The sequence below is a fragment of the Hyperoodon ampullatus genome (assembly GCF_949752795.1).
Source record: "Hyperoodon ampullatus genome assembly, chromosome: 7".
Lineage (NCBI taxonomy): Eukaryota > Metazoa > Chordata > Mammalia > Artiodactyla > Ziphiidae > Hyperoodon > Hyperoodon ampullatus.
This window is the reverse complement of record NC_136920.1, coordinates 5,650,457-5,670,406: the sequence shown is the minus strand read 5'-3', so window position 1 is coordinate 5,670,406 and position 19,950 is coordinate 5,650,457. Positions and strand designations below refer to the sequence as shown.

Below are 19,950 nucleotides of genomic sequence, written 5' to 3'. Positions count from 1 at the left end.
TTCACAGGATAACGCTTGTGGTTCCCCAAACAAAGAACCATTGCCATGACAACTGCGGCGTTCCAGAACTCAGGGACTATTCTGAGACACAGAGCCGTGAGCTCTACCTTTAAACGAATTTGATACGACTGGCTTTGACCGTGGTAACATTCTCTGGCAAGACGTGTGAACAGCAGAAGGAGGGAAGGCTTCCAACGGCTGACACTCAAAAAGCCCCCACGAGCGACATCTGCTCGGGAGACAAGAGGACACAGTGGCCCGAGACATGTAATGAGCGAAATGAGGAAACGGAAATGGCAGGTCTCAGGCCGGGAGCGGGCAGGATCCCTGACCCTTCAGCCAATGGCCCGGGGCAGGTGGGAGACGCTGCCGACATCCAAGGCTATTTCACGAGAGAGCTGCTGAGCAGAACCACCTGGGAGACTTGCCTTCTTCAGCATCACTGCAAAGACCCCGATGGAGGGCAAGGGCCTACGGCAGCCACCGTCACCCTCCGCTCTTACCGTTCTCCCAACTTTTTGCCAGTTCACATAAAACTCTGGTGTTGTTTGAGAGCATCTCACGGGATCAGGATGCTAAATGGTGACACCGAGAAGACAAAATTGGGTTTGTTCCCAGCACCGGTGACCTGTGGTCAGCACGATGGACAAACTATCCTCACCGACACTGGATGGTCGGTGACAGAAACATGTGTGGCCAGAAAGATGGCAGGGTCTGGGCGGGGGCAGGGGATGCAGGGCTTCAATACAAAGCATGCTTTTGACGGAATGAAGAGAATATACGTCTAAACATGTCACCTGACGTTTACTGGATGCCCACTCTGTCCCAGGCCCTACAGGCAATGGACACCCAGGACCTCGTTGCCAACCACAGGTGTCCCTAGCTCTGAGCGACGGCGGTGAATTCTACTGAAACGATGCAGCCGAGCAAGCATTTAGAGGCAGGACGTCCTCTCTTGGGGCCACAGGCATGGCCCCCCCCAGTGCTCTGACTGCCTCTTGGCCTGGCCCATCTGAACACTGACAAGTGCCCTTACCCCCCAGCCTTGGAGAATTCCAGGACTCGGAGTCCTTCACACAAGCTTTGGTGCTGTCTGGGAGCTGTCCGCCTGGCGGAGCGGATCTAAGCGTGGCCCCAGCGAGAACTGAGCAAAGATTATCGCCTGCCCCCCACTTCCACCCCAAGCCCTTGGTCACACAATTTTGTCATCACTCTTCCTCATCAATATTTGATTATCTGTTCTGGGCACCAAAAAGGACATCGATAAATGCGTAACCAAAGGAGCAAAACACAGTGTTCTGAAATTTTTTTCCCCTTCTGGAGCACATCCATGTCGAATTTGGCTTCCACGAGCTGGAAAACTCTACAAGAAAGCAGGGCATGTGATGGACAAGAGGCAGAGTCGGAGACCTGGGCTTGAACCCCGACCTCACCCCAGCGATGAGCACGTGATCCTGGGGAAGTCATCAAGCTGTCTGAGTCAGAGTTCTGTAGGAACCGCCCACTGTGCTCACCAGCACTCGTCACCTGCCCTTCTCCGGTCCTTTCTCTGGAGTAGCATCCCTCCCCACCCCGCTGGCTGCAGGAGGATCACGGAACCTGGAACCGGCCATTGGCCAACAATGAATGATGCCACCGTGATTTAAGGGACGGGCTGCTTCCCTGCCCTCAGCCCAGCTCCGGCCGCATCCTGCCCCTCCAGCCCGTGGTATTTGTCCAGCCTTCCCTTCCCAGCTCTCCCGTGGAGGACACCCGTGGACCTCCCAAAGGTCTGGTCCAGGGGAAGGAAAATGCTTTCTGGGGCTACTTATCGTCCTTTTCCTGGAGACGCCCCCATCTGGTGGTCTCCTTGGTCAGGGCACCCCGTGTGGCTAATGGCCCCAGGGATGAGTGTAAATTGATGTCTGTTTTGTGCCTGGACCCGGATGACTGAGAACTTGACACTCATCACCCCACGAGCCAAGACAGGATGATTTTCTCTTCTTCGGCCTCCCTTCTGACCACCTGATGCTCCCTTAGCATCAATGTGTCCCTTCTAGCTTGGCTAAAATCGGCACCTCTTCTGTGCCCATGTGGACAATTCTTCTTTCTTGAAAGCCACCTTAAGCGTCTTTCCACTCTCTCTCATTAAACCCAGAACAGAAACCTTTTTCTGCCTTCAGTCGAATTTACCCCACACAGTCTTCTAAGCCCTCAGCCTGCGTATGAGATCAAATACTTGCAAAGCCACGAAGAACTTCAAGAAAAGACACTTAGTTCTCTCTATGTGAATTTGGGCTCAGCCCTAATCATAAAAGGGCCCCCAGTGCAGCCGTGGGGCAGAGTGGAGACAGCGCTCACGCCTGCAGTCGCTGCTGAGACCGGGAGAGATGCTGGCGCTCCCCCAAGGTCCCACAGATGAGTTCAGGTGGAACCCATGTTCTCCTGGCACTTGGCCTAATGTTTTCTTCTGGTCCCACTACCCAGCCGCCTTTGCACCTTCACGACAGGGAAGCTTCCTGTGCCTATTTCCTAACAAGTTGAGATGTGCACACTCTAGCTGGTTCTACGCCCCAAAGTCCAGAAATTCCGGGGTGTGCGCGTTTTCCTGAAGGCCACGTGGGGCTTTGCCAGGCTTGCTGAGAACGGATGGGTCCTTAAAAGCAGGACACCAGGGGAGGGACCCCCTCTCCTGGCATCAGGACACCAGCCTGACGGGGACCTTGCCTGGGGTCCTGTAGTCGCTCCGAGGCTTGGTGAGTCAGGGACCCTACAACGGAAGGTCGTAGGTGAGGGGTCAGAGCAGAGCCCAGATGGGACCCAGCACTCTCGCTGTGGTGGTAAAGGATGGGGAGTGGCCCAGAGCCTGGTCTCGGGAGCACCCCATCCAGCCCAGGGGACCGTGCACCCCGATTTCGGTGAAGTAAGTTTCTACTCTGAATGCAGAAGGGAATCCTGCAAATGGGAGAAAGTGTGGCGGGGTAGGGCCCCTGCTGGGAGAACCACGGGGAAGGCGGGGGTGACCCACGGAGGCGGCAAAGGTGCCCTGGGAAAGGGGGTGGGTGGACAGAGGGCGGCAGGCGGGTGGGCCAGCAGCCGTCTGAGCCACGTGGAAGCGGCTAGAAGGGAAGGCCACACAGGTGGGCGGCATCGAGGAACCTGGAGGTGGACGGGTCTTCCTAGTGCGGCCTGGGGGTGCGTGCCTGGGGGAGCCGAGGGCCATCTGCTCTGGCTGGTCCTTCGATCCTACAGGGAGTGCCCCGGGCTGGGGTGAAAAGATGCAGCTCCTGGTGCCACTGCCCGAGCGGAACAGCCTTGTGACAGCCCTGCCTCTCTGAATCACAGGCTCCCGTCCCCAGGACGTGGGGCTCCAGGTCAGGGTCGCACTGCTTCCTGATGACAGGCATCCCGCTGGGAAGGAGGCTTCTCGTCCCCGCCCCCCAACTCAGGCCAGGCACGGGACCTCCTGGGGGAGGCCTGGGTTTCTGGAGGCGTCTGTAAGTTTCCTCTGGACTCCTTTACGTTCTGAGTCTGGGTTTCCCTGGGGTCACCAACTGTCACCCCCTCAAAAGACGATTACTTCTGAAAACACCCTGACCTTCTACAGCTCTCACCATGAAGACTGTGGGGGGAGGGCGTGTGCAAACCTTAAGACAGAGGTGAATCTCCGAGGAGCCTGGCCTGTTCTCTTTTCAGGAGGCCCCACTAGACCGTCTCCCCAGATGTGGGAATTAAGGGTGGGTAGTGAGTTCCAGAAGCCTGGTCTCCTTCGGCTGTACTGGAGCCTTCGTCTGTGACACAGGTGCACTTAACTCACTAGTGCTAAAGCAGAGTTTGGAAACCACCCCCTAGAGGCACATACTGAGGACCAGAGTTAGGGCACAGGTCAGCCAGCATGGAGGAGAAGGGGGGTGGGGATGGGGATGTGGTCAAGGGGAAGGAAGAGGAAGGGACCCTGAGGGATGAGCCGGTGGAGAGGTGCTGGGTGAGCCAGAGGTGAGTACCACTGTTCCTCATCCTACAGGCCACTCGCTAAGGCACATCTCGGAGCAGCAGGGACACTGGTTTTCCTGGATGAAATGGCTCAGATAATGAGCCCCGGCTGGAAATGGCCAAGGGCTGCTCTCCTTGGAAGGTCCCGTCACCGCTGTGCCGGCTCTGGGACAGGAGCCTGCACCAGCTCCCGTTGAGCTGGTGTCAACGGGAGACAGACCGGAGCTGGGGCAACTGCGCGGTGGGTGCAGAGGGGGCCCATGGGCTCTGCAGGCAGAACCCAGAAGGTGCTGGTAAAATCAGCCAAGAGCTCTGGGGGTGGGGGAAGGACGGGTGCCCTCGGGGCCCTCCTGGAAGGTGGCGGCTTGTCCGCGGGGAAGTGCTCCTCTGTGCGCAGCCTTGGGGAGCTGCCTGCCGACCCCCCAGGAGGCAGGACTGCCGGTGAGCGGGGGTGGGGGGTGGGGGTGGGGTGGGGGGGTGGGGAGAGCAGCAAACTCGGGAGCGGGAAGGGAGGGTCCAGGATGCACAAAGGGTCAAGGACAGCATCGTGGCAGCTAAGGGTGGCTCGGTCCAAACCCCAGCTCCCTGTGACCTCGACATGGAACGCATTTCTGAGTCTGGGAGCCTCACTCTCCTCATCTGTAAAATGGGGACAGCGACAGTGCCACCTCGCTGGCAGGGATCAAACAAAAGCAGTGAGTGCGATCCAGGCATGAAAGGGCACTGAGATAGCATTAACTGTTTCTGCTGTTCAGATCAAGACAGCCTGTTGCCTCCTCCTCCAGGGAGCCATCCCGACTCTACGGTCCATTGGGATTCGCTGCCCCTAATGCTGGCTTCAGCCCCTCCCCACTCCCTCCCACAGGCATAGACATTCTCCATCTGCAGGGAATCGACCACCAAAAGTCCAGCCCTTCAGCTGGGACACGATGTCCACCAGGGGGACAGTCACGGCGCGAGAAGAATGGCGTGGGGTGGAGAAAAGCCAGAGCCCAGCCGAGGGGACCCGGGGGCTGGGGGAGGGGAGGGGAGGCCCAGCAGAGCTGCAGAAAGCAGGGTGAGTGGCAAAGCCAGGGACCCAAGGGCACCCACTCATTCCTTCCCGCTCTCGGACCCACTTCCACTGGGTCTGAACACAGCCTCAGAGAAAGGAAAGGATGGGCCTGGGCTGAGACGTGTGTCCCAGGACACGGGATCAGAGGCCGGGTCTTGGAAGCAGGCCCGAGGATCAGATGCAGTGGGTGCTCGGGGTCGGAGAGGAGCCCCCCTGGAGAGGGAATGCAGAGGTGCAGCGGCCTGCAGTCCGGGGTTGCCTTCCACCTGTGCCCGGGACCACCCCGTCAGTACCGCAGCTATGGTTCCCACATGGGCCGGTGTCCACCCTGCTGCAGGGGCCTTGGGGGGCGTTCCTATAGCTGGTCGGGGGTGGGGGGGTACTTGTCACAGGGGGTGGGCAGGGGCCAGGCTCCCTAAATGTCCAGCAGTCGTGCGACAGTCAGTGAGTTGTGAGTGACCCTCCAGACGTTCGTAGAGACGCAAAGCCTGTTTATCTGAGCATAACCTCCCGCCCACCCCGACTCAACAGACACACTGCCTTCTGCACGGATACTCACTGAGCTCTCCGGAAATGCAGCCACTACCTAAATGAAAGAGCGTTCGTGGTGTTTGGTCTGGAACTTTGCCAAGCACAGCTCACGATTTCAGGAAACCGCAGCACCGGTGGCTGGCGGGGCCCTCCTGGCGTGTCACAGCTGCCCGAGGCGCTCAGGGATATGAGGCTGAGTGTGATTGGAGGGGAACAGCATCCCCCCCGGCCTGCGCCCTCCTGCGTGGGACACCCTCTCGTGGACGCGCAGGCCACCTCCCCGCCCACCCCTCTCTGCCTTCCGTTCCTTACAGGACAGTTAGGATGTTACGCCGATTTTTAAAAATTCCATGTGTGTGTTAGTTTATGTTATCTATGAATCTCACCCTCGGACAATGACGGTGGTGCTACGCGATAATGGTTATAAAAGGCGCTGGGGCCTGAGGTGCTCGAGAGCTACAACACGGGCAGGTGCTCACCTTGAAGGGAATTGTGCACAGAATGTGTGGTTGAGGCCGGGGAGAGATGGGAGGGTCTCTGGGGCTCCCGCTTGTCCGCAGGGGATGGAGTCAGGGAGGGGTCTTCCCCAGGGGCCCAAACTGTGCAGGAGCGGGAAACAAATAGCCAAGAAAGGCTCAGGGTTGGGGACCAGTTCAACCCAGAGGAGTAGATGTGTGCGGGCAGGTGGGCGGATCCTCTGAGCATCTCTGGTGGGACACGTGCTCCAGCAGCCACGTACATCCCCTGCACGGGGGGCATCACAGCCGGGGACTTCTTGGAGGACACGTCCCCAGCCCGGGCCGCCATCAGGCAGCGTTCCAAGGCCGCATGCATGTGAAGGGGCCAGGGAGAGCCCCGGGGGCAGAACACGGGCAAAAACGACACAGCAGGGGAAACCCACAGGGCACAGGGGGTCAAGGCCTCACGGCCGCTGCTGCACCCTCTCGGGACCAAGACGACAAGTGTCTTCGGGAGTCCAGTGAACAGAGCATCTGGGACAGACCAAGGCCACTGTGGATCCCCAGTGGACACTCACCGGACATCAGGGCTGGGAGTCGGCCATCCCGACTGAACACAAGAGCAACCCTTGTGCGGGGTCACAAACGGGCCTCACCTTAGCTTGCGCCCCGGAGCATCAGCTATGTTCCAGGATTTGGGGATAAACTCGGAGACAGCTATGCCTGGGGGAGGGGAAGGGAGCTACAGCAGCGAGCGCATGACCACACACCCAGAGCAGGACGATGGAGAGCCCGGGCGGCACACAGAAGAGGGGGGCTGGCGGCACCGGACACGGCAAGGAGGGAGCCACGCGCACCCGGCTGGACGGGGCATCCGGCACGGGTGGCCCGCGCACGCCGCACAGCTCCCTCAGCCCCGAGAGGGCGGTGACACGGGAGCAGAATCAGCCGTGACGGGGCGACAGCGGGCTGCTCGCGTCTGCTCGGGCTGCTGTGTCTGCTGGGGCTTTATCACGCCTCCCTCCCTCAGCAACTTGCTTTGAAAATATTCTCTGGGCATCCAGGCAACAGCTGTGATGGCCGCATCATTCTAGGGAATAAACTAGCCCAGCTTTCCCTGGGAAGGCTCGTTCTGTAAGCTCACAAGGGGAAGGCTCGGCAGTGCTGACCCCAAACGAGTCAATCTGATGAAATGAAGCAGTTTAGAACACTGGGTTCTCCCCAGGACCTGCCGGCTCTGCGTGCAAACAAAGGATGCCGTGCATACTTAATATCATTGCTACGTTTCATGGTAAGTAGCGTATTTGACAGTCCCAATGCCAGGAAATGCTGCTTTCAAATCAGATCTATTTTATTTCACAGCAGGTGAATAGCTACCAAGCAGGTATTATTATTTTTTTAAAGCATCGTAGCTCCATATCAGCACAGATTTTACATTCTCACACATAAACACACACACACCGCACCCCACCCTGAATAATGCATTAAGAAATCTGTTTGAAAACACCTCCCTCTCTTCATCATCTATACATATCTAAAACGTAATTACATAGCCACTCCATCTCGAAACCTAGCAACAGTATCCAAGCGATCCTTGGGCGGCTCATCAGACACCCAAACTCACACATCAGCTCAATGGACTTCATTTAAAAAAAGCAAAACCTCTCGCTTCTCTCCCCGTAGCTGCGGAAGGACAAGATATAGGAAAACAAACCTTGTTCCGCTGAAGAAGAACAACCCATGTCATTTAATCCATCTGACAGTGCATCTCCCCACAGAGCCAGGCAAAAACAAAAATAACAAAGGTGGTAAAAAATAGGTTATCCCAGTCCAAAGCTTATCAGCTTGCAACATGCTTAATCTTTGCATGACTATTTCGGATTCGAGCTCCCCAGCTCCCCAACAGCCTTGCTTTGGGGGACCTCCATCCTACAGAAGCCATCGCAAATGCTCGATGGCAAAAGCTTTTAAGACCTGCTGGGCTCATGGACTCAGCCGCAGCTCAGCAGTGGATGACAACAAGCAAAGGATTAACTTTGGTATTCACGCTCGCTTGTAAACCATCACTTTCTCTGAGTAGGCAAATGAAATAACCAAATGGAGGTCACATTTAATTTTTTAAAGAGGAAGGGAGTTTAAAAAAAGAAAAATGAACCACAGCTCCGGTAAGCAGCAACATACATGCTGGCCGGACTGTGAACAGAAACGCTTCACGACAAGATGCAATCTCTCTTTTAAAGGGATAGGGTTCTATCTACATGGCAAGCTGGATCCACTTCCGGATTCTACAGACCTCGGAGGGCCCATGAATCACCTCCTGTGTTTCCACACGGTTAGCGTCTTCCCCTAGAGCCACAGCGGAGCCTCCTAAGTGCCCTGATTTCTCGGTGGGGCACTTTTGTGTCTGGAAAACAAAGGCTGGCTCCGTGGCTTGAGGTGGGGGATATTCGAGCCGTTAAAGGGACTTTTTCAGAAAGGCATCCCACTGATTAGGCTGCATGTAGAAAGTCAGGAAAATGTGTAGCATTTCAATTTGCTCACTTTGAACACCAAAATCAACTCCACGCCTAACTTGGAATCTGGGGGACGCTTCCACCATGTTTATCTTCAAAAATGCAACCCAACACGATTTAGGCAAAGGTTGAGTCTTACCTTCATTTCCTCTGAGTTCAGGATCCTGACGTGTGAGGCTGTGTTCTCCAAAATGGTGTCCCAGCCCCCATTTAGCCCCACTAAATGTCTGATAAACACAACCCTGCTAGCTAGCATCACAGGCACCTCCTGACAGAGGCAAGAGCCAGCAGCCTCAGATACAGGACGTGAGTCCCCCATTCTTCTGGATCGCTGCTACGCTGCGGTACAGCTTATAAGTCAAATTTTGCTGAAGATCATAAGGTAGAAATACGGCCCCCCCATCCCTCTCCAGCACCCCGACCATGATTCCTGAGGCTGCAACAAGAGGCAAACGGCCTGTGAAGTTCCCCAGCAATCATACCAGACACCTACCACTCAAGAGTCCGGGGGCAGATGAAAGACAGCCCTGACCAAGACGGACTCTGACAGCACCCTCCCAGGTCACAGGGGTCAGGGAAGCCAAGCCACAGAAGCTGGAGCGGAAAAGCCATGTGGCCAGGGAGCCTCGCACACAACCAACTGGAGACCCCCAATCTCATATGGCCCCAGAAAGACCTGCTGTGTGGTCGGAGAGCACGGCCCCCACCACGACCCACTGCCCCGTGCCCCCGCCTCTGACGATGCTTGGGGGGCAGAGAACATTACACTCCGGCAAACACACCCAATCCAGGAATCGATTTGCCCACAAGGGCTCGGCTCCTTGACACCCAACTCCAGGTGCCGGGAAATTGGGATTTTACGTCAAGAAGAGTGGGCGGGGAGGGGCTGAATGTGGAGTGGGAACACTGGTGGGGGAGGGGGTCATTCATTCAGTGGACATTTACTGAGGCCCCACTGTGCGTCAGGCACTGTAACAGCCAGAGTGACAGTCATACAGCAATGTGAGTGCCCTCCGGGGGGTTGATGGCAGACCCCAGAAGACGTGTCCAAGTCCGAATCCCTGGATCCTATCATCGGGACCTTATTTGGAAGTAGGGACTTCGCAGGTGTAATTAATTTCAGGATCTCAAGAAGAGATGGTCTGGATTTCGGGTGGGCCCCCAATACAGAGGCTGACGGCCTTACCAGAGGAAGCAGAGGAGATCTGAGACACGGCAGAAAGCTGGGGGAGAAACGTGAGGGAGGAGCCTCCCCTGGAGCATCCAGAGGGAAACAGCCCTGCCGACACCTTGACTTTGGACTTCCAGCCTCCAGAACCATGAAAGAATACATTTCGGCTGCTTGAAGCCACCCAGTTGGTGGCATTTTGTTATGGCAGCCCCATCCTCGTGTTCTGTGAAAAGCCCACCAGACATGGGGGCAGGGCAGGCAGGCCTGGAAGGTCCCGGAAAGCAGAGGTGGACTGGGGCTCAGATGTCCAGCATCAGAACTGCTGGAGGATGGAAAATGGCGATGGCAGGGGCCACCCTGGGCCTCTTGGGTCAGGTTCTCGGGGGGGAGGGGCTGCTCTGAGCACCTGCTTTCTACACGAGCTCCCCAGGGGCACCCACACCTGGCACGCACTGCTGGCCACTGGGGAGCCTCGGAGGGTGTCTGTCAGCACGTCAAGAACAGGAACAGGAAAGAATTCCCCATCTAGGGGATCGACTGCCAGAAACACAGAAGGCTCGCTGGGGTGGGGGATGAAAAAGCAGCCGAGGTGCCTGGGTACTGGGACATGGGGGAAGTGGGGTGGACACAACAATCACAGTGGCCGAGCGCATGGGGAGCTGCTTTTCTGAGCAGACGTGTGCCGTTCTCCCTGGGACAGCGGTTGATGGGCAGTTCCCAGTTTGGAAGGTCCGGAGTCTGCGGTCCTTTCAACGAACTCCTGAACCCCGGGGGCAGGGACGCAAGGAGGACATCGCCCTCTGTGTCATCAGCTCCTAAAGGGCCAGGCCTGGGACAAAGGAATGTTTCCGAAGCCCCAGATGAGCAGGGGGCCCAAGCAGACAGAATGCACCAAGAAGATGCTCCGGGGAAGATGGCGGAGGAGGGGAAAGAGCAGGCCCCTCAGGAACCAGCTAGTTCAGCTCCTCCCAGGCCTTCCAGGGCTGTTCAAGCACAGCACAGTGGGGAAAAAGGCTGCCTCCGCCTTTCCCGGGAGGCGTGAATTCTTCTCGAGACTGGAATGAACTGGGGGGCCGTGGTGTCGGAGTTCTGGACCAATGGCCCCTGAGGTTTTCCCGTCAGAACTCTTCCCTTTGGTCGCCCCACGGGGGTGGCTCTATCCCCAAAGCTTGTCCTCCGGCCTCCTGTCCTCTGTCCCTCCTCCAGAGAGCAGCTTGCAGGCCGTGTCCTTCCTCGGTAAGGCCTCCTGAGGACCCTGACCCCGCACGGGAGGAGCAGTGTCCTTGAATATGTCACAGCGGGAGAGAAGCATCAGGCTAGACATTTCTCTCTCTCTCTTTTTTTTTTTTTTTGCGGTACTTGGGCCTCTCACTGTTGTGGCCTCTCCCGTCGCGGAGCACAGGCTCCGGATGCACAGGCTCAGCGGCCATGGCTCACGGGCCCAGCCGCTCCGCGGCATGTGGGATCTTCCCAGACTGGGGCACGAACCCGTGTCCCCTGCGTCGGCAGGTGGACTCTCAACCGCTGCGCCACCAGGGAAGGCCGACATTTCTCTTTGAAATGTGAAAACTCAATGTGGAAGCCAGGGAGAAGCCAGGACTGGGAGAGAAAACAATGGACTCCATAGGTGAGGGCTTAACCTGGGCCTTGGATGAAGACAGGGAGGCTCTAGAGCAGGATTTCCCCCCCTGAAAACTCACACACAGGCGGTGAGAGGCCTGCCTGAGCCTCGAAGCCTCTTCCGGGGTCGTCCTGATGGCACAGCTCAGGGCTGCTGGCCTGCAGGGCCCGTACCTCTGTCCTAATCCTACTGATTCTCAGATGACCCCTCTGCAGCCCCCAGGCCCAGCTTCACGCTGCCCCCGAAGTGTCCTCCTCCTCCCCTGCCCCTGCCCTCTCAGCCCACCTCGGGAGCAGAATTCAGCGGAGAGATGCTCAACTCCGGCGGTCACAGAACGCTAAGCCTGAACCAGGAGGCCCAGAGGAGAACTTCCTGGGAGACCATCCCCCTGTCAGCGGTCTGGGATCCAAGCACCTTCTTCTTCCCTCTCCATCCCTCCACCCATGCATCCAGCGCCAGCCTGTGTGGAGACCCCCAACCTCCCCTGCCCCAGCCTGCGTTGCTGCCTGAAGCCCTGGCGTGCAGCCCCCTGTTCTAGGCTCACAGGGAGGCAGGGAGACTGGCGGTGAAGAGCCCAGAGCCCCCCAGAGTCACGTGAGCCTGGCTTCAAGGCCCAGCCCGGCCAATCACTCTACCACGTGGTTCTGGGAGAGTCCCGCCTGGGAGACGCCACTGGAGCCCTGCCCACAGACAGCCACTGGCACTCAGTGCGCCGGGTACGTGGGCCACTTGCCCCTACGGGCCCCTGCGTCTCCCTGAGGAGGGTCCTCCCTGGCACGGAGCAGGCCTGAACTAACAGAACTTAACCTGGTGGGTAAATGTACAAGTCACCTCGCCCCTGGGGTGAGACAAGGCCAAGGTGTGCTCCCACGACACCCCCCCCCCGGAGGTCCTGATGGGACTGGGCCTCTGGTGCCTGCAGTACCTGCTTGTCAAGGTACCTGAGCTGGCATCCTATCCCTTCCAGACTTACTCTCTGTGCTTCTACTGCTGCCGCCTGGCACCACCTCCACGGCAAACCACTTCCCTCAAATCCTTGCCTCAAGGTCTGCTTCTGGGGGAACTCAACCCAAGTGCCATGTCCCATGTCAGCTTCGTCCTTGGTCACACGGAGACAGCGACCGCATCCTTGGAGGAGCATGGGATGCTGGGCTCGCAGGCTCAGAAAGGGTTGGCTGTTTCCCTGGGCTTATTCCTTCCCCCAGAGGCAGGGCGGCTTTCTGAGATGGCAGGCACGGACCCGCACGCGGGACTTAGCCAGACTCACGTGGGGGGTGGGACGGCGCCAGACCCTCCCCACCCCCACGCCCAGCATCCAGCCCCGCCAGTAACGAGGGGAGATGCAAAGCTGGGGGGGGCCACAGGGCACAGAGCGAACAACCGGGTTCAAACCTCAAGGTTCAGTTAACAGGACGCCGAATCGGGACCTTAGGATGGATTTACCGTGCGTTTGAGAATGAACACATTGAGTGACACCTGCACCCACGAGGGACCCACAGCTTCCATGCCCTTCATCACCTCTCTGTGAAATTTTCAATAGAATCCACTTAAATGGCACAGTGTGCTAGTTCACAATCACAGACGCTGAGTCAGACGACCCAGAGGAAAGAGGAGGACTCTTTTTTCCCCGTCTTTGGAGATGCTGAAAGGACCCGGCAGGGAAGGAGAGTTTCCGCACTATCCTTTCCCTTTGGGATATGCCAGGGAAAGCCCACGGTGCAGGTAACGAGGGACATGGATTGATAGGAAAAGCCACCCCACATCCTCACGGAGCCCCAGGGCGTCTACAAAGGTACAGCAGGCAGACTTCAAACCTCAATCCCCACACCGTGACCCACGGAAGTCGCTCGTGCCCACCGTGACGACCCCATCGCTCGACAGGGCAAGCCCTTTACAGTTTAAAGAAATCATTGATTCGATCGGGTGAGTGGTAATTAAAATGTGTTCACCCAACAAACAGGTATTACTTTTATAATAAGAAAACCTGTTTGTAGAGAGGTGTTTGCATCCCAGATAGGACATGGAAGAGACAAGCCAGGAACCTCCCCGATGTGGGTTTTAATACGGGCACTTTTTGAGCAGGATGGGTTCATGGCTGGGGTGGGGAGGGGTGTGAATGTGGAAGGCTGGGCTTGGGGGGCAGGGGGTAGAGTCCCTAGTTTCTCTCGGCTCCCTTCCGACGGCTGGGTAAGGAAACCACTTCACGCCTCCGAGCCCTGGAGTGCGGGCCCCAGGCAAGGGCAAGTGAAAACAACGAGGGTAGGTAGCCCCAAGTTTGTCACCATCGCAGAAACTCAGAGATCCAGGGGTCCTGGGGCCATTAACCATCCCGCGGTCATGCTTGGGGCCTGCACACCTGTCTCCTTGGATGCCTGCCCTGCTCAACAGAGTTCCCATTCCCTTCACAGTAACCGGTGTTTTTAGACCTCAAGCCAACCCTGTCCGCCTGTCCTGGTCTCTCGTCTTAGGGGGGTGGTGGTTAGAGGTGGAGAGCTCAGTTCATTTCCTAAAGCACTTTGCGGACGTCAACTCGCCCATCTGCATAATGTGCTTAGGAAGATGCTGATGTGGCCATGGCAGAGGCCCGGATCTCAGGGCAATTAGGAGGTCCACCCCGGCTCGCGGGGGGACTTGCGTCAGCATCGGGCGCAGCGTCTGGGAGGCCCCGATGCTCGGCTCAGGGGACCGGATGAGGCAAGCAGGCATCCAGCCGCGCATCCTTGTGCGATTCTCAGGGGCAGGCGGGCGCCCGCCAGACACTCGACACGGTAAAGACTGGACAGCCAAACACACGGTATTGCTCGTCCCCCAGCCCCAAACTCAGGGTGAGGGGCACAGGCAACAAGACACAGACGCCATCTGGCTCCTTCTCCAGGCGCCCTGGAGCCCCGCTGCCCACCCCCTCGATGGGATGGCACCATCTTGAAATCTCACCGCTGCTGGTCCAGTGGGACTGCTCCCCGCTGCATGTCCTGTGTAAGCCCGGGGCTGGAGGAAACAGGCCAGCGGGCTCTTCCAAGATGCAAGACTGGGCCCAGCCGCCGGCAGGGCGATGGAAGAGGGGAGGAGCCCCAGAGACAGTCCTCCTGGTTGGCACGAGGGGTACTAGAAAGGGGAGTGGTCATCAGCAGACAGTGGGAAGGATGCAGAGGAGGGAGGGGAGGGGATGCCCCTGGCTCTTTCCTGCTTCATTTCGTTGCCATCTCTTACTTTAAGTGGAATCATGTCTGTTACAGAATCTTCCCAGAAACCCATCTCCATGAGTTGCAAAGTGATCTGGTTCTCTGGGTGGACAGCAGTGCCCTGCAGCCACTGCCGGCGTCCTCACCTGACCTCTAAGGTTTCCCTTACCCCAACCCTGCCAAGAGTTAAGAAACTGGAGCAAGAGAGGCGGAGGAGACGCTATAGCACTCTGCTTCCTGTGAAGGTTTGCTAAAAGCAGACTCTGAACCAATCTAACGAGGTGACCAATCCAACAGAACCCCTCACGGTTCGTTCGCCACCAGCCTACTCACCGATGTCGGTTTCCTTGTGGTTCTTGATGTACTCAGCCAGCTCGAAGTTACCAGCTATGATCGCCACCTGCAAGAGTGGGAATCACGTTAAAGCACTAAGTGCACGACACTCTTCCACTTCCTGACGGCCTGACAGCAGAATGAGCCCAAACAGAACTTCCTTTTTTAAAAACAAGAGATACTCCCCTTCCTCCAGTTTATGGAGATACAGTTGATAACCCAGCACTAAGCTGAAGGTGTACTGCATAATGACTTGACTTATGTATTTTGCGAAATGACCACAATAAGTTTAGTTCAGGGCCATCACCTCATATGGTTACAAAATTTTTTTTTCTTTGTGATGAGAACATGGGAGATCTACTGTCTTAGCAACCTTCACGTGTACCACGTGGCAGCATTACCTGTAACCATCGTGCTGAATGTGACACCCCCAGGCTAATTCATCTTGTAACTGGAAGTCCAACTTTGGACCACCTTCCCCCACTTCCCACACCCCCTGCCTCTGGGAACCACAGATCTGATCTCTTTTTCTATGAGTTTGGTTTAGATTCCACTCAGAGTGAGATCATAGAGTATTTGTCTTTCTCTGTCTGATTTCAAACAGTGTAGTGCCCTCAAGGCCCATCCATGCTGTGGACCAATCGTAACTGCTAAAATGGCAGCTACAATACCCATCGTCCCCAGGCAGAGGCACATCTTCCCACACTGCCCCTCTCTAGGCCCCTGGGAGTTCTTTGACAATGAGGCCATCATTCTGTGAGAATCTACGTGAGAGAGTCCTTGGCCCAGGAGGCCACAGCGGGGGCAGTTCAAGGGGCTGAGCCTGGAAACTCCCATGGACCACGTCCTGCATCCCCACCAAGCCCAACTGGTCCCTACACCCTCCCCTGGTGGGTAATCTATTCCTCTGATTGGTCCCCTTAACTGGAGGGAGGGGGAAATCTCGAAAAAGCATTCAAAGCTGTTCACTGGTTTTCACTCAAGCAGAAAAAAACTCCACCCATGCACCTGTGCACGGAAATGAAACCAGCACCTACAGGAAACAGTCCAACTTGAGCCTTACAGATGCACTGACTAAAGTAAAGAGGCCACGTGGTCCCTGATGCACTGCGACAGCCAGACAGGCGAAGCCGAAGTCCCCTGGAGTGGCCTGGGGCTCCTGGGGAGACCTGAACCAGAGCCCCCATGGGCAGGGCTCTCCATGCCCCAGACAGGGAGACCTGGTGGGCCCGGGGGCGGCCGTCTCCACCCTCAAATGAGCTGGGCATTCAGATGCCAGCCTGCAGACACACACGTGGAGTGTCAGTCGACTTTCAGTGATGATGTGGGTGGGCCTTTCCCAATCCTTTGGAGGCCTTCAGAGCAAAAACTGAGATTTCCTGGAGGAGAAATTCTGCCTCAATTTGTAGCACCAGCTCCTGCCTGAGTTCCCAGCCTGCTCTTCAGACTGCAGACCTGCCAGCTCCCACTGTCCTGGGAGCCAACCCCTTACAAGAAACCTCTTAAATATATATATATCTCCATCCTGCCAGCTCTGTTTCCCTGGAGAACTTGATTGATACAGCTTCACATGGGGGCCAGGGGCTGCGGCACTACAGAGACCCAGGGACCCCAGGCTTCCGTCCTAGGAAGTGACATTGATTTCAACTCTTGGGCCCCACCTAATGCTAGGTGTCCTCCAAGGATGCCACCAACAGGAGCAGCCCGTAGCCAAATCCAGCCCCTCCCCGGTCTGCTAATGTCAGGGGAGTCATGGCAGCCCCTGTCCACACCAGCCGGGGGCCGTGGGAATGGAAAGCAAAGGCCATTTCAGGGGCAGGGTTAGAACCATCTGGTGAAAGGCGCTTCACCAGCCTCCTGCACAGTGGCCACCCATCTGGGACCCAGGCTTCAGACCATGGATCTTGAAACACGACAGGGACAGAGGTGAGGAACCCAGGCAGGAGGTCCTCACAGGCCCTGAGAAGCCCATGACCTAGTGTGCTGGCATTTACGATGTGAACGTGAAAGGGCGGCTCTGCAGGGTTACACGTAACATGTGACCCAATGTTATTTACGTGACAAATGGTCAGAATCATTCCTGGTCAGAATTCCCTGGTGGTCCAGTGGGTAGGACTCCACGCTTCCACTGCGGGGGGCCCGAGTTCAATCCCTGGTCAGGAACTAGGATCCCGCAAGCCACGTGGCATGGCCAAAAAAAAAGGAAAAAAAAGAAAAAAAGAAAGAAAAGAATCATTCGTCGTCTTCCAGCCAGACCCTCTAATGTAAAGTTCGCTCCCACCCGTCGGGATGGCTACTATCAAAAGACAGAAAACAACAAGTGTTGGCAAGGATGTGGAGAAACTGGAAGGCTTGTGTATTGCTGGTGGGGATGCAAAATGGTAGAGCTGCTGTGGAAAACAGCATTCAGGTTTCTCAAAAAAATTCCACATATGGGATTTCCCTGGTGGTCCAGTGGCTAAGACTCCACACTCCCAGTGCAGGGGGGCCTGGGTTCGATCCCTAGTCAGGGAACTAGATCCTACCTACATGCCGCAACTAAAAGATCCTGCATACCACAGCGAAGATCCTATGTGCTGTGACTAAAACCTGGCGCAGCCAAATAAGTAAGTAAATAAATAAGTAAATAAATAAATATTTTTTTAAAATTCCACATAGAACTACTATATGATCCAGCTGCTCCACTTCTGGGGATGCACCCAAAGGATCTGAAAGCAGTTACTGTATAATGGTTAATTTTATGTGTCATCTTGACTGGGCCACAGGGGGCCTAGATATTTGGCCAAAAATTATTCTGGGTGTTTTGGGGAGGGTGTTTCTGGATGAAATTAACATCTGACTCAGTAGACTGAGTAAAGCAGATTGCCCTCCCTAGTGTGGGTGAGTCTCATCTAATCAGCTGACGACCTGACTAGAACAAAAAGGCTGAGTAAGAGGAAACTCCTGCTGCCTGATTGTGAGCTGGGACATCTCTCTTTTCCAGCCTTCAGACTCTGAGAAGCGTCATCTTTTCTTGGGTCTTGAGCCTGCTGGCTTTTGGATTGAAACTTACACCATCAGCTCTCCTGGGCCTCCAGCTCGCCATGACCTCAGCCTCTGTAATAAATCTCTTTGTGTGTGTGTGTGTGTGTGTGTGTGTGTGTGTGTGTGTGTGTGTGTGTGTGTGTGTGTGTGTGTTGTGCAAGTGGGGCGCTGCTGTAACAAATAACTAAAAATGTGGAAGCAGCTTTCAAAGTGGGTTGATCCTGGGAGAGTTTTGAGGTGCATGGTAGGAATACAGATGTTAAATGTTATTCCGATCAGATCTCAGATGGAAATGAGGAGCTTGTTATTGGAAATTGGAGGAGAGGTGATCCTTGTTATCAAGTGGCCAAGAGCTTGGCCGACTTATGTCCTGGGGTTTTGTGGGGGGCACACCTTGTGAGCCATGAACATGGACGTTTAGCCAAGGTGATTCCCAAGCAAAGTGCTGGAGGGCTGCTGATGGTAAAATGCAAAAAGACGGATGAATTGAAGGAGGAATTGTTTAGCAAGAAGGAACTGGAATTTGGAGATTTGGAAAATCCTCAGCCTGCCCGTGGTGCAGGAAATGAGAAAGCAGGTTCTGAAGAGAATGCTGAGGGTGTGGCTGGACCATCACGTGATAACGAGGTTGCAGAATTATACGCACATAGGTACTGCCAGTTTACTCAGAAGGGGGTAGAGTCAGGTGAAGCGAGGGGAGGCTGTCGGACTTCTAGGGTTTAACAAGACGGCATGATAGAGCCACTCAATTGCGAACATGTGCTATTCTTCAAAAAGAGGGGAAAATGACCCCAAAAGTGAGTCAGAGAACATGAGGGCCACCTTGGTTTCAACAGGTCAGAGAGCCTTTGCCAGAAACCTTGGGGGTAGGACCACCCTGCTGCACTGTGTGGCTGACACTGCCGCCCCAACGGGCCTAGCGGACAGAATGCCGAACCAAAGAGGAGAGTTCTACGTCTTAAGGTCTGATTGATTCACCCTGATAGGTTTGGAACTTGCTTGGGACCTGTTGCTCCTTCCTACTTCCCGATTTTTCCCTTTTGGAACGGGAATGTCTACCCTACGTTTGACCCAATGTCGTGTTTTGGAAGCACATAACTTGTTTGGTTTCACAGGTTCACAGCTGGAGAGGAACTGGCTGCAGGATGACTCGTACCTGAAGTTTGACCCACACCTGACTTAGATGATATTTACATGAGACTTGGACTTGAGAGTTTGGGGGTGGTGCTGAAACAAATGAAGACTTTGGGGGCCGCTGAGGTGGAAGAAGTTATTTTACATGTGAGAAGGACATGAATTTGGGGGCCAGGATGTGGAATACTACGGACTGGATGTTTGTGTCCCCTCAAATTCATATTTTGAGGCCCTAACTCCCCAAGTGACAGTATTAGGAGGTAGGGCCTTCAGGAGGGGATGAGATTAGATAAAGTTATGAGGGTGGGGCCCTCATGATGGGTTAGCGCCCTTATAAGAAGACACACCAGAGAGCTTGCTCTCTCTGCCACGTGAGAACAAAGCACGAAGGTGGCCATCTGCAAGCCAGGAAGACAGCTCTCACCAGAACCTGACCACGCTGGCACCCTGATCTCGGACTTCCAGCCTCCAGAGCTGTGAGAAATAAATTCCTGTTGTTTAAACCACCCAGCCCATGGTATTTTGTCATAGCAGCCTGAGCAGATTAAGACAGCGGGGACTCAAACAAATATTTGCACACCCGTGTTCATAGCAGCATTAGTCACAATAATCAGAAAGTAGAAGCAACCCAAGTGTCCACTGATGGATGAACGGATACATAAAATGTGGTATATACATAGAATAGAATATTATTCAGCCTTAAAAAGAAATGAAATTTTGACACAGGCTACAACATGGATGAGCCTTGCAGACATTATACTAAGTGAAATAAGCCAGATGCAAAAGGACAAATCCTGTGTGATTTCACTCACATGAGGTCCCTGGGGGAGTCAGTCTCATGGAGACAGAAAGTAGACGGTGGGGGCCCGGGGCTGGGGGGTTGTTGTTTAATGGGGACAGAGTTTCAGTTTTGCCAGATGTAGAGTTCTGGAGAGGGACGGTGGTGATGGCTGCAAT

General features: G+C 55.5%; 1 protein-coding gene across 1 annotated transcript in view; it reads right to left on the bottom strand.

Moving 5' to 3' along the window:
- Nucleotides 1-19,950, bottom strand: part of SHANK2 (SH3 and multiple ankyrin repeat domains 2) — a gene marked incomplete at both ends in the record, with an annotated part of 469,126 nt that overhangs the window by 329,468 nt on the left and 119,708 nt on the right. Inside the window, 2 exons of the mRNA XM_079709253.1 lie at nt 14,255-14,425; nt 14,836-14,902. Of these exons, the coding sequence (XP_079565379.1) occupies nt 14,255-14,425; nt 14,836-14,902 (238 nt within the window). The remainder of the gene's footprint in view (nt 1-14,254; nt 14,426-14,835; nt 14,903-19,950) is intronic.